Raw genomic sequence first — 17728 nt, 5'->3', positions numbered from 1 at the left:
AACAACAACAAAAAACAAAGAATGTTTCATATAACCCACCACTCCCAATTTTTCGCTCCAAACCTCATCACCCACACCTTGTAGGCATTCACAGCATTTAATCAGAGGCCTTGGGGGACTTCTTGAGGCTGCCCAGCATTTTTAGGTCTCTCTTTGGACCTTTCAGATTCTGGATTGGGGAGAGAGAAAATGGACTGGTTTCAGGGCTCTGGGGCTCCCACTTCTGATACACCTGGAGAAACCCTGGATTATTCTGATTTTTTTCACTAGGCTTCAAGGAAAATTTTGTTGGGAGAAAGGATTCCCCAGCTCAAAAAGAAGAAAAGTGAGAAAACTACCAACATTAGGATAACATTTCGCTGAAACATCCCAGTGAGATGGGGCTAGCCTGCCCCAGCCTCTCGATTTCTGCCTGTCCCCCTTTCCCCAGCACTGCCATGCTTAGACTCAAGTGTCTTCCTCCCCAGGTTCCCACTGCAAAATCACAACCTGCCACCACATTTTTCTCTTTTAGAGGCCAATATTCACGTTAAGTGCAGCTACGTGATTCTCTGATCCCTATCACTTCTGATGTTTTTAGAGAAGATGCTGCAGTCATCCCAGTAAAGGTAAACTTTTAGAGGCTAATATAGTGAGAAGAGGCTGGGACCATGACATCTGCCCTAAGGAATTGATTCCAGTGATAGAAAACTAGACCAGCATGCACTGTGTCCAAACGCATCAATTTCAGGCCATTGAGTTATTAAAGTAAGGACTTTTAGTGGGAGGAGGGAATGGTTGGTCTGATGAGCCTGGCAAGGCAGGGCTAAGCCAAGGCATGGTGAGGCCTGATTTGGGCCTGTCAAGGCTGGGTGGGGTTATGCAGAGAGGTGGCCAGAAGGGCTGGTCAACAGACAGAGAACCCAAAAACGGGGCGAGTAGAGCAGTTAAATGAAAGCAATGGCTTCCTGAGAGGGAATAGAGGGAGACATCTGAATGGGCCATTGTCAAATTGAAAGATGGAGTTGAAACTTTTCCCCATGGGGAGCCATTGAAGGTTCTTAAGCATCAGAAGAAGGTCGGTAAATTGAGCTTTAGAACGATTAATTGGCTGCAGTCAGTTTGAAGTGAAGAGGTAGACAGGGAGGGACAGGACATTAGGTGTAAGGAGACAGTGGTGGCAAATCCAGGAGAAAGGTGGGACTGAGCCAATAGAGCCTTATTGACTCCTGGACCTGAGCCTAGCATAGAAAGATGGGCAGTGGCACATCCCCTCCCCCTGAGTCACAAGATCTCCTTGTCCTCAAGGACAGGGCACCCCACTGTTTACTTCCTAGATGTTACTTTCCAGAAAAACTCAGGTGTGACCTCAGTTCCTAGGTCAGGGGAGAGTGGCCCCAGAACAAGGCTGTCTCTGGAATGATTTTCAACCACAGAAGTACCATTTTTCCCCCTTTAGATGAGATTTGCTAAACTCTGAAATTTGTTTCATATTTTTATAACCCTTCAAACATTTTACTCCAATAGATCAACTTGATTTTGAATGTATGGTGTTTTGCTATTATTTTTGTTTAAAACATAAATTGATGTCTTATATAAAATAATTTAACATAATAGACTGTTATATGATTTATTGTATCCCAAATGGATTATGGTTAAAATTGTATAAAGAATTACTTTGACACAAAAATCAATTAAGACATTAGGAAATAATTTTAATAAGCAAAGATAATACATTAGAATTTAGTAATTGTCCTGAGGCAGGAAAAAACACCATTAACTTAATCTCACATTTTGAAATCTGAGATGCTTAATTGTTAAGGGGAAGTGCCCCTATCAAATAAGGAAAACAAAATGAGGAAGAAGAAAACTTTGGATGTAACCACTAATTAAATTAAAAGGTCAAGAAATGTTATAAACATAAAATTATGGGTCAGGGGAACTTGAGATATGACTTCAAGACTTCTGCACAATAAGACTCAGGGTCCAGCCAGACCAGTGTGGCTCAGTGGCTGAGCATGGACCTATGAGCCAGGAGGTCACGGTTCAATTTCCAGTCAGGGCACATGCCCAGTTGCAGGCTCGATCCCCAGTGTGGAGTGTGTAGGAGGCAGCCAACCAGTGATTTTCTCTCACATTGATGTTTCTATCTCTCTCTCCCTCTCCCTTCCTCTCTGAAATCAATAAAAATTAACTTCTAAGATAGATTCACGCCACCATTTCAGACTCAGGATTACAGGCCCCAGGATCTCTTTTGTGCCTTCTTACAATCGGAGGGCTGGCTGATGGTCAGCCAGACTACATCCCTGATGCCACTGACGGTGACCTGTTTGGGCCAACACTTGTCCCCTGTCACCAGTGAGTTCTTTCCTAACTTGCAGCCAGGGCCTTCCTGACGCTACAATTTATCCAGGTCTCATTTGTCAGTCTAGGCGAGAACATTCTGCGCCCTTCTTCTGCTATAAGTGATATACTGTCTTGGATCTATCTGCTTCAAAAGCAGTTCAGAAGTGAGAGCTCCCTAAAGTCCTCCTGGGCAAAAACAGAGACAAGGACTCACTCACTCAGCCTACCTTTTGTTGCCTTCATCCCTGAGCCCCTTGAACAATGAGATTTGAAGATGGAGTGTCTTTCTGCTTCAGGCACATGAAAGGGCCTCTTCCATTGGCTCTCTACGCAGACACTCCGGGTTCTGATTCTGCTCAAACCCTAGTTGATTTTTCCTTGATGGCAGGCAGGCCACTCTTCGTTGTTTCCCCACTCTTCTCTTTGGATCCCAGCTTTCTGCTGGGCCAGCCTCTTTACCTGATGAAGAAAGAGTACGGGGCAATTCTGATTCTGTTTTTTTGTTTGTTTGTTTTTGTTTTGTTTTGTTTTGTTTTTGTATCTCCTCTTAAGGCCAAACACATCTTTCTTGAGCCTTCTATACCTTTTGCCAATTAGCCCCCAAACTAATTTTTTTTTTTCCTATAAAAGGGTCCATATTTGCTTCTTTGATAAATTTTAATAATTTTGTGAACTCTTTTTTTTTCATTTCCTTTTTCTCAGTAGAATGCTTAATTTAACCAAAAGCAATATGTTTGGTTGTGAGGGAGAACTCTTTCAAGCATTAGACCACATATGTCAAACACAAGGCCCGCGGGCCAAATCCAGCCCGCCAGGCCTTGCAATGTGGCCCGCACCACGCTGTCATCACTGCACTCCGCTGTCAGTTTATGACATTGTCAGTTTATGACTGTTCAGTAAACCATTCGGCCCGCGATTTAGGCTGGATTTTAGATTTTGGCCCCTTCTCTGATTGAGTTCGACACCCCTACATTAGACGAAACTGTCCCTTCATCTGAGGATGCAAGTTTATGGAGAAAAGACAACTAGCCGGAACTTCCGGTTGGAACCAGCATTATCTATGGATCACAGGGCTGCTTCTCTGAACTAATCTTCCCATCCCTCCTTAGCCTGCCTTCGTTTTGCTAGGAGCAGTTGGTGTTTAAATGGATCCCTGAGCTCATTTTAATTTTCGCTTTTGTCTGAAGGGTTCATAGCATGTAAAACAGCATATCTAAAGGTGGCGTTGCATTTGGAGAAGGAAAATAATAACAAATGTATCACTGTAGTTAATCACCAATGGCAGAGCACCAAATGTAAGCTGCCCCTGATTTTCAGGCGGCAGGAATAATGCTTTTTCACGTTCTCCCATGTGCTAAGTCCCATCTCAATTAAAATGTAAGGCCTTTAGAATGACCTGTGTGAGGATAAAGTCCGCCATGGGGTCTGTGAGCATCATGTCATCTCCATAAATTTAAGAAATGCGGGCAGCGGGGAACTTCACCCTCTGGCAGCTTCTGCTGGATGTGGCCGCTGGGAGGTCCTTGCCATCTGTGTAACAGGGTCATTTCTCTCAGTGGGTTTTGCCTATTGATTGCCTCTGAATCACCCTGTCCTGTGGTTGCCTCTTTACCATCTGACCCCATCTAGACTCCAAGGTCCTTCAGGACAGAGCTGTGATTTTCCTCTTTGTCCTTCTGTCCCCAACAATTAGATCAGGGGCGTGACACAATGTTTGGCAAATATATTGAGTCTGGAATAATCGCTTTCTGGCGATTAGAGGCAAAGAAAAGGACTAAGCCCATCAAAATCCTCAGGTCATTAGGGTTAATCTTTCCAATTTTTAATACATGATGCCTCAGTTCTCCAGGCAGAAGGACCATGAAAAGCTGTATGGCACTGACATGGTTAACAACATGGAAATTGTATTTCACACGGATCTGAAATGATGCCTGCCCTGCACAGCAAGTGTGACAAGGAGAGCAGGTTCATGGGGAGCATGCTCGTTCATCTTAGTGGGCCTATCAAGATCCTGCAATGGTCTTACTGACTCTGGAAACTTCCTCACCTTCCCTGAAGTGCCTTCATGTTCTCCATATCTCTGTGCATGAACATGAGGTCTTGGGAAAGATGATCATGAGCCATCCACGTGGTTAATCATCCAGCTTGTTGCTAAATCCATGCTCAGTTTCAGTTTACGTGACTTAGCAGCTGGGTTCGACACATTCTCTCCTCCGGGGAACGCCGATTGCTACTTGGTTTCTAGGTGATCATGTCTTCTCTTTCCTTTTACCTCATTGGCCTTTTGTTCTTGGGCCACTTGGCTATTTTCTCCCATTTTCTGAATCTTTGAATATATTTCTGTTTTTCTCATTCTTTTGGGGAGCTCTGTCAGGCCCACTGTTTTCAGTACTTTAGAAATACTGATGACTCTAAATTTATCTCTCCATACTTCCATACTGGACCTCTTATACATGCTTTTGCCTTCCCAGCATCTACTCTGGGCCTTCTTGGGCATCTTCCACCCATTGGAGCGTTTTTTTCTTTTCTCCCAAAATGTTTTTCTGCCTGATCTCAGTTCATGGCAGCCCCACTCTTCCAGTTGCTCAGGCCAAGACCTTGTAGTTATTTTAACTCTTTGTTTCTTCCACCTCCCACATCCATTGAGAGACTTTAAATGTGTTAGGTCTTTCAGCTTTGCCCACAGTCTCTGCATTCTGTTCTCAACACAGCATAGGGTGATACTGTTAACATGCAGGTCAGAGTATGTCACTCCCATGTTTATGACCCTCCCATGGCTCCCCACCTCACTCAGAATAGAATCCAAAGTCCTCTTTGTGGCCTTATTTCTGTTCCATCCCCAATGGCTCTTTGTTATTCTTATGAAATACCAGGCTATTCCTAGATCAGAAACTTCCCCCTGCCGGGACCGGTTTGGCTCAGTGGATAGAGCGTCGGCCTATGGACTGAAAGGTCCCGGGTTCGATTCTGGGCAAGGGCATGTACCTGGTTGCGGGCATATCCCCAGTGGGGGGTGTGTGGGAGGCAGCTGATCAATGATTCTCTCTCATCGATGTTTCTGGCTCTCTATCCCTCTCTCTTCCTCTCTGTAAAAAATCAACAAAATATATTTAGAAAAAAAAAAAAGAAAGAAACTTCCCCCTGGCCTCTTTATCTCAAATAGTCTTCTCTCAGGTATTCTCCTGGCTCCCACCTCCCATCCTTCAACCCTATGTTCCTGTATCTACTGCTCAGGCAAGGCCTTGCTGACCTCATGTTTTAGAATTGCAGACCTCATGTTTTAGAATCTCCTGGCCAGCTCTCTTTGCCATTCTGTATTCCTCCTCTTCTCCATTTTTTTTCCTGTTGTACTTAATATTTTTAACATAGCTCATGGCTGATTGATTTATTATATCTAGTCTCTGAAACCTTCCACTAGAAAGTAAGTTCTGCAAGGGCAGGAGATTTTATTTAATTCACTACGGGAATCCCTAGAACTTAGAATGGTGACTGGCACATGGTTGATGCTCAATAAACATTTGTTTCATTTATTAATTAATAAATTGATCCATGATACTAAGTTGGGTGGAAGATACGATGCATCAGGATAAAAATTTATTCCAACTTACTAGGTTAATAGGCCAAATTTAATACTGTAAAGGCAAAGAGATCCATGTAAATCCTTGTAATCAAAAACCAACTCTAGACAGAAGATGAGGACCCCACTGAGAAAACCTACAGGTGACATTTACCTATGATTTCAGAACTGAATAGCAGGGACTTGTCCTCAGTCCAAAGGCTAACGGTCACATTCCTAGACGTACAGTACACAGATCTCGGTAGATATTAGTTTAGCACTAATGTTTGCTGTACAAACAGCAGTGGGAGAATTGGGTTCACCGCTGGGCCTCATGCCTAACGAGAGATTTAGATAACATGAGCCCCATTTGGAAAACAGCCACCTCAAGTGGCAGCATATCCTGGGAGAAATGTTTATAGCATCCGGCCATTCTTTTCAGCAGAAAAGACTCGGGGGATACCTAACTAGTTTCTGAAGCTATCTGACAAGCCATTCTGTGGAAAGGGAACATTGTATATTATTTCAGTTGGCAGAACTAAGACCAGAGGGAAGAAGACAGATTTCAGATAAGGATAAGGAAGACTGCAAATTGGTGAGTTACCCAAGTTTGGAGCAACAGCTCTAGGGGCAGTGAGCCTCCCATTACTGGGATAGAGCAGGGCTGAGTGGAAACTACTTGATAGGGAAACTGTAGGAGCATTCAGGACTGCATGACCTCAGCTCCTCCAGACACCAAGATGGGATGGATGTGCCAGAGATTGGGGAAATGGATTGGAAGCCAGAGGAAGCTGGACTAAAAGTCTGATCCTTCTGAAGAAGAGAGGAAAGGAAGGGGGATTGGGTAGGAAGAGCCTTGGACTGTGTTTGTGTCATAAGGGGGGTCTTTGAGTGAAAGTTGCCCATCCAGAGGGTCAGGAATAGGACTATTTTAGCATCCCGGCCACTCTGTCATTGGCTGGGAGCAACCTGTGGGAAGCAGGGCTCTCTGGGAATGGGGTGATGGACCCAGCAGCTGGGACCATTAGTCCATTATGCTCCCAGCAGTAGAAGCTCTGAGGGGCACACTTTCATGGCCACCACAAGGTCTCTAGTGGGAACTGTGCAAAGTCCCAGGTAGACACTCTGATTTTAATGTCTCATCATGACACTCTCACACTGTGCTCTCTTTATGGATCCCTGGACTGTGAGCATCTCAGAGCAAGTGCTCTGCATTGCCACCTTCTGCCCACGGCCCATCACATACAGGGGCTCCCTGAGGGTTTAGCAAGTGGTGGAGAACACATCCCCTCCCCTCAGCATCTGTGACCTGGTAGCCATGCTCCGTAATTTCAGGTCTTAGAGGGGAACCTGTTAACTTAAAATCAAGGATAGTAAATGTCGGTCAGCCACAGTCCCCAGGGAAAGCCCGTAAAGTGGAGTTTGTATGAGGAAACAGCCTTCCTCACTACAGAAGTACCAGGACTAAACGAAACAGCCCGGAGTGGAGCGCAGACTGAAGCCTCATCCATTACCCGCCTCTTCCCCTAGAAAGACAACCCTCATTTGTTATTTCCAGACTGCTTTTATTTCACTTGCAACGTGTGGAAAATGTTGAATGGGGAAATAAATAACATTATTTCCAAACAGAGATTTCAGAATCACTTCACAGATTTTGGAATTATTATCCTGTTTCCAAATGTTTGGTTTGTGTATTGTTTCCTCATTTATATGTGCGAGCTCTTTATTGCAAATGTCCTCATTTGGAAAACTCCGACAGAAGTCTGAGAGAACTCTGTTGTTGGTCTGTTGAGAGATGCCTCCTCTCTTTCTTTAGAAATGCAGCGAAATCGTACATATGATCCCAGAAAAATGTTTGCTAGAATGTTCATTTTTACTGCACAGCAATTCTGCACTGCCCAGTTCCACTCCCTCACTATCCTCCTTGCTTCCAGGTTCTCTTCCCTGCAATCACTTGGCTCATTAAGGCAAAACTGAGTTTCCTTCAGCACTTTCTGCTCAAAAGTATTCCATTACTCCTCTTGTCCTACTGTCTGAAGCCTAGGTGTGTCCTTGTTGTCATGCCTTCCCTAATTGGCTTCAGCTTCTTCAGGCCACAGTTTTTCCATGATTCCTCTGACCACCTCTTGTTTTAGTCAAGCCTTTCTCCCTCATATCTGGAAGACGCCATGTCCATTCCACCCCTTGCCCTCACACGTGTTATCCTACCCTAAATTATCACCTTTCATTCCTTTGCTATTAAACACCATTCATTCTGCAACACACACAGGAAGTTTTTCAGAACCAGTTCAGCTAATGGGAAGGAAAGGGCAGGGTTCAAACCCAATGACATTTCTCTTCCTTCTTATCTATGAAAAATGGCACTTCTCATGTAACTCAGGGTATGTTTATCTGCTCTGTCTCTTCCTCTCTCCACAGCCCCTTCCACTGTTCCCATCATGCACCAGGTCAGTGCCACCATGAGGAGCATCACCTTGTCATGGCCACAACCAGAGCAACCCAATGGCATCATCCTGGATTATGAAATCCGGTACTATGAGAAGGTGAGTCAGCTCTGTCAGCAGGCTTGCAAGACACAGGGCCAGCCCCTGCTGCATGGGTATTGCCCAGCTGAGGGCACAAGAAAACGGGTTGGAAGAAGTCCTGAGAGAGGTAGCAATCTGGTGATGGAGGCCAGAGGCTCCCTGGGAGAGTTCCCAGGTCTTTTCTGGCAAAAGCCTCCAAAATCCAGGCAATTTCTGTACCAACTCAAGAGAGTACCTTCCAGCCCACCACCCTGCTGTCTGGACAGCTCACTGGGCTGATATGGGTAGGACTGATCCCATCTCCCCAGTCATGTGCAGATACTATAAAACTACCAGGGGTTTCCTGAACTTTTTGAAGATTTTTGTGGTTTTGTAGGCTAGTTGTGTTGGTTTTATTCCCCAAGTTTTTGATCAGGTACCTCAATATAAGATTGCTTACTTATAAATCATATGCATATACTACTGCACTTATATACTTATAAAGGTTTAAATATTTCAATGGAAATTTAAAAGAATGAGATAGACATTAATAGGAATAGAAACTTACATAGTATCTTCCTTGACGGCTCTTTAGCAGCAGCTGCTGGGGGCTACAGCAGGGCCTGTGCTGCCAAGGCAGCTACCCTATGGAGTTTTCCCTGGCCTATTTGTGGGAGAAGCAAGGACTGTAGCATTTGAAAACTCCCAGGAAAATGCAGTGTTTTCTATACGGACCTAACAGCACATCATTTGTAAAATCACCAAAATCATTTATTTATTTGTTCAGCAATTTTTTAATTCAGGTCTTGCTATTTGTCAGGTACTATTTTAGGCTCTATTAGTGATCAAAACAAAGATTCCTCTCCTTAAGAATCTTACTTTCCAGTAACTGAGACAGACAATGAACAATGGATAGTAACGAATGAAATCTAATAGTATGTTAGAAAATGAGTATTGTAAAAGAAAAAAAATAACAATCAGGGTAAATGGAATTAGCAGATCAGGTTTGGGGTGGTATCAGTTGTAGAAATAAATGATGGTAAATGTAGTCCTCTTGGAGAAGGCAAGTTATAAGTAAAAACCTAAAGGAAGTAAGAATGTTGTGAAGCAGATATCTGGGGGATAGAGAGCTTGTGCAAAGGCCCTGAGGCAATATCATGACTAGTGATTCAAGGAGTAAGGAGACCAGCATGACTAGAATGATTTGAGCAATGGGGAAATAGTAGACAGGAGAGAGGTATTCGGGGGAGGTGATAATCGTGGGCCTTAAGAATTTGAGCTTTCCCACTGAATGAGATGGGGATCCATAGCAGGGTTAGGAGCAGAGAAGAGACAAAATCTGAAAGGATCATTTAGGTTCTTCTGTTGAAAATAAGCCTCCTACATTGCAGTCATCTAAGACAAGAATGATGTTGGATTGAATTAGAGTGGAAGCAGAAAGCTGATAAGACACAGTCAACTTTCAGATATATGAACTACAGGCAGAGCCAACAAGATTTCCAACAGGTTGGGTTTTGGATATGGGAGGTTTTAGCCTAACCCACTGGAAGAATGTAACCACCAGTGACTGAGAAAGGGATCCCTGTGGGTAGAACATGTTTGGGGTGCGGGAAGGGACAGAAGTTCAGCTCAATGCCTAAAATGCCTCTGGGATAGTCAAGTGGAGATGAGGAGTAGGCAGCTAGATGTGCAGGTCTGAAGACAAGACTAGGTTAGAGATGTCCATTTGGACGTTGACCGTATGTAGATGTATGAAAGCCTGGAGCCTAAGTGAAATTATCCAGTGGGTGAATGGGAACAAGATGGAGACCTGCAGCCTCCAACATGGAGGCAGTGTTGGACAGAGGGGCATGACAGCACTGGGAAGCAGGAGGCCTAGCTTCCAGTGCCTTCCCTAACCAACCAGCCATGCAGCTGCAGTCAAATTATTTAACCACCCTAGGTCACAGTTTTCACATTTGTAAGATGGTAGGAATTTACCTCCCTGAAAGTGGACGGCCAGATGGATCACCAATCTAGACTGTGAGGAGGGAGGCACTTCGGCCATTAGAGCTGAGCTTGCAAAGCAAGGTGGGGATCAGGGAGCATTTTATTCATTTAGAGAATGTTGGGCTATGTAGACAGTTCATTCAGAAAATTCAGTGAATTGGGTATAAATTAAATCTAGATTTATAAGCAACTGTTATATCCATTCAGCTTTGAATTTGGGGTCCTTATTTGCTAGAAATTTTTTAAATCGGTTAATAAATTAAATGTTGACCTTCCAAAATGTTTTGGGCCAATCTGTTTGGACCAGTCAACCACATGACCTCATTTTGTCATCAAAGTTGACCTAATAGTTCAACAGAGTGTCTTGTGAGGCCAGTATATGGTATGTTGTCAGCTTCACCAGTAAGGTTCCATCCAGCCCCACACACATGAACTTGAGCCTTGTAGTTTATATGGGGAGGTGGGGTGGGGATTCTTCCTTAATGTTCCCTTTTGGGTGCTAGGGGCTTCATTAACATTATATCCTTTGTCCCTCACAACTCAGTGTAGTAAATATTAGCATCATGGATATGAGTAAAAACAAAAAATTGTCCAGAAAAGTTTTTAAAACCAAAAGCAAACAAAACTCATCCACAGTCACACAGCTAGGAAGTGAGCCCACAGCCTAGGTTCTTTGCCTTGAACCCAGTGGTGGTGCTGGGAAGGGGCTAAATGTGTGGGAGACCACCTGCCCCCTTTATCTGCTGTGCCAAGGGCAGTCACTCTTGGGGAAAGGGAGTGGGGAGGGCCTAATGACAGTCTCAGAACCAAAACCATCCGCCTGTGTCCCTTGGCTCCTCATTCCCCACCCACATCTAGGCTCCTCCACTGCCATTCTCTTCACATGCTATTTGCTCCCTTGAAAAACAGTAATTAACCTCCACTTCTGATGTTTTGAAGGAAGCTTATTCTCCCATTTCAGGCCACGTCCCTACTTCTCAGTAATTTATACTAATTATTAACAGACACACACGCGCAGCAGCTCAACGCCTGAGGCAGCTTCAACACCTCATTGAAGCATATTATTGTCCACACTCCAGAGGATAGAATGCTTTTCTTGGGAACACAGAAGATTCTTTGCCAAAGCATTGATTACTGTAGAACTTATAAAGTGCTTGACTATAAAATTGTTACATTGCTTTGGCCATTCCTAATATGACTTAAGAAAAGACATTACCTTGCAAGGGTATTTTCAAATAACCACAATGACAATAATTCATCTTTATTGAGTGCCCATTATGTGTCAGATTTTCACAGATATATTAGTTCTGACCCTTAACATAAAGATTCTGGAAAGCCAGGTACAGTCCATTTATAAATGCATAGAACTAAGTCACAGAAAGGTCAAATGACTTACCCGTGACCACATAGGTCACAGCTAGGGAGTCACAGAACCAGAACTATAGACATTTTTATTATATTTCAATGTATCCTAAGCTCAGCATAGAACTGAATGTAATCATGTTGATGCTAAGGATCTCATAATTGTGTGGCTCCTGAAATAAAAGATTGTATATTAATCTTAAATCCAAATGTTTGTAAACAGAATTATTTGCCTACCTGCTCAACAAGGCCATGGAATCCTGGTCTTCAGAAGATGCAAACACAAATCGAACTCAAACCGGAATTCAGTAGATGTCCTGAATTCAGTCCCCAAAAAACAAAACCCATCATTTTTCCCTCCTATGCCACTTCTTATAACTAGGGGTCAGCAACATTTTTCTGCAAAGGACCTGGTAGTATTATAAATATTTTAGGCTTATGGGCCATAGAGTCTCTCTCCCAACTACTCAACTCTACCTTTGTAAAGCAAGAAAGCAGCCACAGGGAATATGTCAATAGATGAGCGTGGTTGGATTGCAATAAAACTTTATTTATAAGACCAGATAGCTGGCTATGAGGTGTAGTTTTCCAGCCCCTGAAAACCCTCCCTGGTTCTCCTGCCCCACATTCCACTCTTGACTCATGCTTGTGACACCTTCCAACCTCAGTTCTGTGAATGGAATCAGTGAGGCTTTCACCTCTTCCAACAGCTCATTAATAGAGAGCTCAGAAGCCATCGAGCTGATGACACTCCCAGAGGCTCTCCCATGTTCATCTCTGTCTCCATTTTAATATATTTCCATTTATCATTCTCTCTTGTTTACTGTCTTGTAGTGCTTTTCACTCCTGGTGTCAGCGCTTGTAGGCAAGCCATCGGAGAAGCATCTTCGTCTGCTCTCGGCTGTCTCAATGATGAAGCATTTAGACGTTTACTCACATTTCCTACTACATGTCTGGGCCAGAACGGGGTGGACAAGTCCTTGGGAGTTTCTACCCTGCAAATTTTAGGATCGTTTTCTCATAGAAACTCTTTCAGGCTGTGGCAATATCTTGTGCTCAATCGATTATTTCAGATAACTGGCCTCAAGTATGCTATTTATTTATTCATTTAACACTGAATGGTTGAGCACCCGAAGGTGCCAGCCCTGTGCTACGTGTTAGGGATGGAGAAATAAGGGAGGCATGTTCTTTGCCCCCAATAGCTGCAGCCTCTATCTCCCACATACTTATAAAACCAGTCATAAGCGACAAAAACAAAAACAAAAACAAAACAACCTTGCCCTCCACTCTAATTCATTTGCCTGAAGTTGAGTAATGGTTTTGAAGGGAATGAGGATGATACTCAAATTTAACCACTGAATGTATGGACTATAACATGATAACAGGTTAATGTTTTGTCCTCAAAATTCAAATGCCAATACACTACGACACATTTTTTGTTTTTCCCAGCAAAAGAGCTGCCTGGTCAATGCTTATTTCAAGCAGCACATACTTCCCTAGTTTCCAGTAAAACCAGAGCATTTAGGAAGCCACCTGGATTTATAGCAATGGGAGTTTGCCTTAGCTTGCAAGGTGATGTGACTTTCATAGTTTCAGATTTCAGCTCTCTAGTGTATCAATAGACAGTAATGACCGAAGATCTAGATAACATCCCTTCTGCAATGGACAGCCTTCTTTCTGCTGGATCTCTGGTTGTTGGAGGTGGTGGTGGTGGAGCAGGAGAATCCACCTGCTTTTTAAAGTAGATCAAATGGCAGATGGATAGTCCTTCCCCAAGCAGTCTCTTCCAGGCTCCAATGGATAACTCTTCTTTTAAGGGTACTCATGGGCCTCCATAACTGTCAACTGGGTTGGTCCCTTACAACTGTGTCCAAAGCATTCATCATCATCCTCAGGCCACCTACACTCCAGCCATGCTCGTCACTTGCAGGCTCCTCAACTCCTTTAAGCTTTGTTTTTGCATATTTTATTCTATTCTCATGGAATATTCTATTCAGTACTCCCTCCCCACACTAATCCATGTGGCTAATTTTTTTTTTTATCCTTCAGAACTCAACTCTTGTCACCCTTCTCTGAGCCCCTCCCAACGTTCTAATAAGAAAGGCTAAGTGACCCTCTGCTGTTCCCCCACAACTCTCTAAGCTGCCCTCTGCCAAGGTACTCAGTCAACACTGTTGTCATCACCTGTTTACTTTCTGGTCCAGACCTACAAGAAGTTGTCTTCCCAGAGGAGAGGACCATGCCTTGGTACCTGCAGGCCACATATGACACCCAGCATATGATAGCGGGTCATAATTGTGACTGCCTGGCCAAATGAATGAATGAACACACATCAGGCCACCTTTGGCTTTGTGAAGTAGACTTTTACAAATTTAAAGATAATGGTAATTTCTTCTCATTGAATTGTATTCTTTTGTCCGAGCTCAGTTCCCCAAGTTTTGTCTGTCATTAGACTGAGGATGTGACTTATAGATCTCTTGTCATTGACATTCCCCTCATTTGTCACCATGCCTTCAGAACTGCTGTACCTAGAACTCGTCACAGAACCCCAGGCCTGCACATGGGACTTGGATTCTCCTCCCAGGAACTCAAGCTCTTCATTTTCACTGATGTCCCATTTTGCTCTAAGATTAATGGTACAGGCAGGGTCAGGCTCAGACTTCAAACTCTTGCTCCTGTGCACTTAGAGCGAAGCCACAGTCTTCATCATGCTCATCTGGGAATGATCAGAGAGCAGGCTGGTGTATCCAAAGTATTGAGGGCGATGTAAAATGATGAAAACCAGCAATGAGGAAGGTTTGTGAGCTAGAGTAGTGAGGAAAGCTTTCCTAGAAGAGGAGGCCTTGGCGGGTGGAGGCCTAAGGAATCTGGAGGGCACGGGACAGCTTGCACAGAGGCATTGCAGACTGGGAAAACAGCCTAAGCAAAGGCCTGGTGGTCAGGGTGTGGTCCTTGTAGGGGCAGCAAGGTGTCAATTTAAAGGAATTGGAGAAAGTGACAGACAAGAGGGCGGGGCTAACCCCTAATGAGGACATAGGGGCTGCTCTCTGTGGAAAAGGGACATGCCTGCCTTGGAAGATGGTGGAGAGGGAACTGGAGGATAGACACAGGTCAAGGTCAAGGCAGAAGCAGGTGTGGAAGTTACTCCAGCCTGGTCTCAAGCCCTTCAGCAGAGTGGAAGTACTTGAGGGAACTTACAGTTATCTTGTGCAGCCATTGTGAGGAGTGATCAGGGAGATCCTGAGTCCAGAGAGAAAAGAAAACATCTCAGCAGATGCAAAGCAAAGGGAGGCAGGCATAGGGCAGCCCAGTGTGTCCAATGAGCTCCTGCTGAGGTAGAGACTAGATAGGGTTTCACAAAGATGATTGTGCTATGTTTTTCTATCCCTGAACCCTGGAGAGGGGAGGAGTAGAAAATGACCCTGAGCCCCAAGCCAGGCCCTGAGAGCTCAGCATTTGCTTGTAGTTACTCCATGGTCCAGAGCCAATTCTTCATTCCCTCAGTCCAGGACAGCCTGTCCCCATTCAGAGGGATGGCCTGGGGCTGGTGACAACTTCTACCAGATCAGCAAAACCAAGAACTGGGGGAGCCTGGGTGCTCTAGGGTAGAGTGGGCTGGGGTGGCTGCACTCAGGAACAGGCCACTGACCATCACCCCTGCTCTTTTTCAGGAACACAATGAGTTCAACTCTTCCATGGCCAGGAGCCAAACCAACACAGCTCGGATCGATGGTCTGCGGCCGGGCATGGTGTATGTGGTGCAGGTGCGCGCCCGCACCGTGGCTGGCTACGGCAAGTTCAGCGGCAAGATGTGCTTCCAGACTCTGACGGACGGTAAGGGGTGGGCCAGTGACTTGGCACAGGGAAAGCAGCTCAGGGAGGAGAAGAAGCCCCACCCCAAAGAAGCTGCACTCGCAGCCAAGAGGCCAACCTCTACCTGCATTGCAGGGGAATTCCCTTGGAAGGATTTGCCTCCCAATGCGCTGTATAGGGAGATGTCTGTCTGAAATCCAGCCCATTTCTGTCCAACATCTGATGACTTGCCTTTGAAGGGTCTCTGAGCAACATGGCCACTGCATGTGGTCCCGCAAGGGCACAGCAGTGAGACCCACACCGGTCAGTGAGCCCTCCGGCCTTTGGGTCAGGGCCCAGATGCCTGTCACTCCCACTTCACTCTGTTCTTAGGGCCTGGGAACTGAGCTCACAGCCTCATATCATGAGCCCAGGTCTGCAGGAAGAAAATGGAGAGATAAAAATGTGAGGTGTGGTAGTCCTATGAACCCAGCATCTCAGAATATGTGAGGCAACTTCATATGTGGACCCAGTAGGTTCAGCTCAGACATCTGCCCACAATTTTCCAAACTGTCCCAACTCCAGAAAGCCTGTCACCAAAAATACTTCCACTTTTCGGTTTTATTCATTCCCTTTATAATGATTTCCCCCATTTCTCTGAGATTACCCCCTTTAACACTTATGTAAAGGAGATTTCCCTGTAACCTGAACATTGAGCTTGGGCATGTCTACTTGGTTTGTTCACTCACTGTTTTCTTAGCTAGCCATTTACCATAGTGTAAGTCGTTTATCTCTATATTATCTATATACCTATCTACATTTATTTATTCATTTATGAGCTATTTCCTGATAGTTTTCCAAATGTCAATCTATTCCCGACCTCCCAAATGGAAAGCCTTTCATTTTTCCCTTTATTACTTAAATTATATAGAAAGCAGGCTGCCCTTACATAACATTTTATTTTAGGCCAGTACTCTTCAGTTAGGCACTTGACAGGGCTTGAGGCTTTCTAATGACACATTATATATATTTTTTGACAATTTAAAAATTCACCAGGAAGATTTAAAAATCAGATGACTTCATATAAAAATCATAATATTCATTTTTTGGGGAACAGTGTAAGGGGAGCCAGTGCTGGTGGGTGTTCCCGTGTGAAGCACTGCTGCCCCATGGGTCCCACCACTTCCCAGTCATATATTCCTGGGTGCTCTAGTGGGGGCTCCCTGGCGCCTTTAGGATTGGGAGTTTGCAGCCCATTTGGAGTTTATTTTAGATGAATTTTGAGTCACATTTTAAAAATGGTGAGATGGGGTGGGAAGGCAAGCCAGTTCATTCGGATTAATGATGCGGCTGGATTGAAAAGCACGCAGGCTGTCTGCTTTTCCTTTGGACTCTGTCCCCCTTCTCTACCTCACTTAGCATCTAGATTTATGGGCACTTTGGCATCAGGAGGTACACGGGATTAAAAGCCCAAAACTCAAAATGATCTGAGCACCAGTCTCTTGGCAATCCTGCTAGACAAATCAAGAAGTAACAGATTTCTCCCAAGAAGGCTATTCCTTTTACATTGGCAGTTAAGTTTTGTAAACCCAAGAGGGGCTAGATATAAGAGAGTTCTGGTAAGTGGCCAAATCCAAGAGTATTAATCTTAATGACTGAGCTGCACACATCGGTAGTAATTGCGCTCATGGCAGCTTTGGGCCCCAAAGGCAGCACAGAGGTGAGTCTGAAGGTTGATTGAAGATGGGTCATTGGGGCAGGAGGACCTGTGGGAAGGTCATTTACTTTATGATGTTTTTAATGAAAAAAGACATTGTTATGGACTCCTCCCTATGGTTCCTTGCCTATTTTATTTTATTTTATTTGCCAAATTAACTTTTTAAAAGCATGCATGTTACAGAAAGCTCTCAACAGAGGGAAACGGAAACTCTACCTTCAGTATTTAACGTTGGTCTTTAGAGAGTGGGAGGTTTTGACTCTGCTTGTCTTTAGCAATCTCTGTCTCCACCACAGACTTAAAGGCTGGTTCTCAAACATTGTTGTGGAACTTAGGAATCACCCAGGATGCTCGGTAAACATGCAGATACCTGCTCTTCACCCAGTGGTTCTGATTTTGGAGATCTGAGTAGGGGCCCATAAATAGTCATGTTTAACAATTGGGCTTAAGATACTATGATGCAGGGCATGAAGAACCTCAGTT

The 17728-nt window shown here is 44.4% G+C and overlaps 1 protein-coding gene across 1 annotated transcript in view; it reads left to right on the top strand.

Moving 5' to 3' along the window:
* EPHB1 (EPH receptor B1) overlaps positions 1 to 17728 on the top strand; it is a 401523-nt gene that overhangs the window by 301846 nt on the left and 81949 nt on the right. Inside the window, exons 6-7 of the mRNA XM_084902720.1 lie at positions 8300 to 8424; positions 15408 to 15570. Coding sequence (XP_084758846.1) covers positions 8300 to 8424; positions 15408 to 15570 — 288 coding nt within the window. The remainder of the gene's footprint in view (positions 1 to 8299; positions 8425 to 15407; positions 15571 to 17728) is intronic.

The sequence above is a fragment of the Pipistrellus hanaki genome (assembly GCF_964339955.1).
Source record: "Pipistrellus hanaki genome assembly, chromosome: 13".
NCBI classification, from domain to species: Eukaryota; Metazoa; Chordata; class Mammalia; order Chiroptera; family Vespertilionidae; genus Pipistrellus; species Pipistrellus hanaki.
This window is presented reverse-complemented; position numbering and strand designations above follow the sequence as displayed.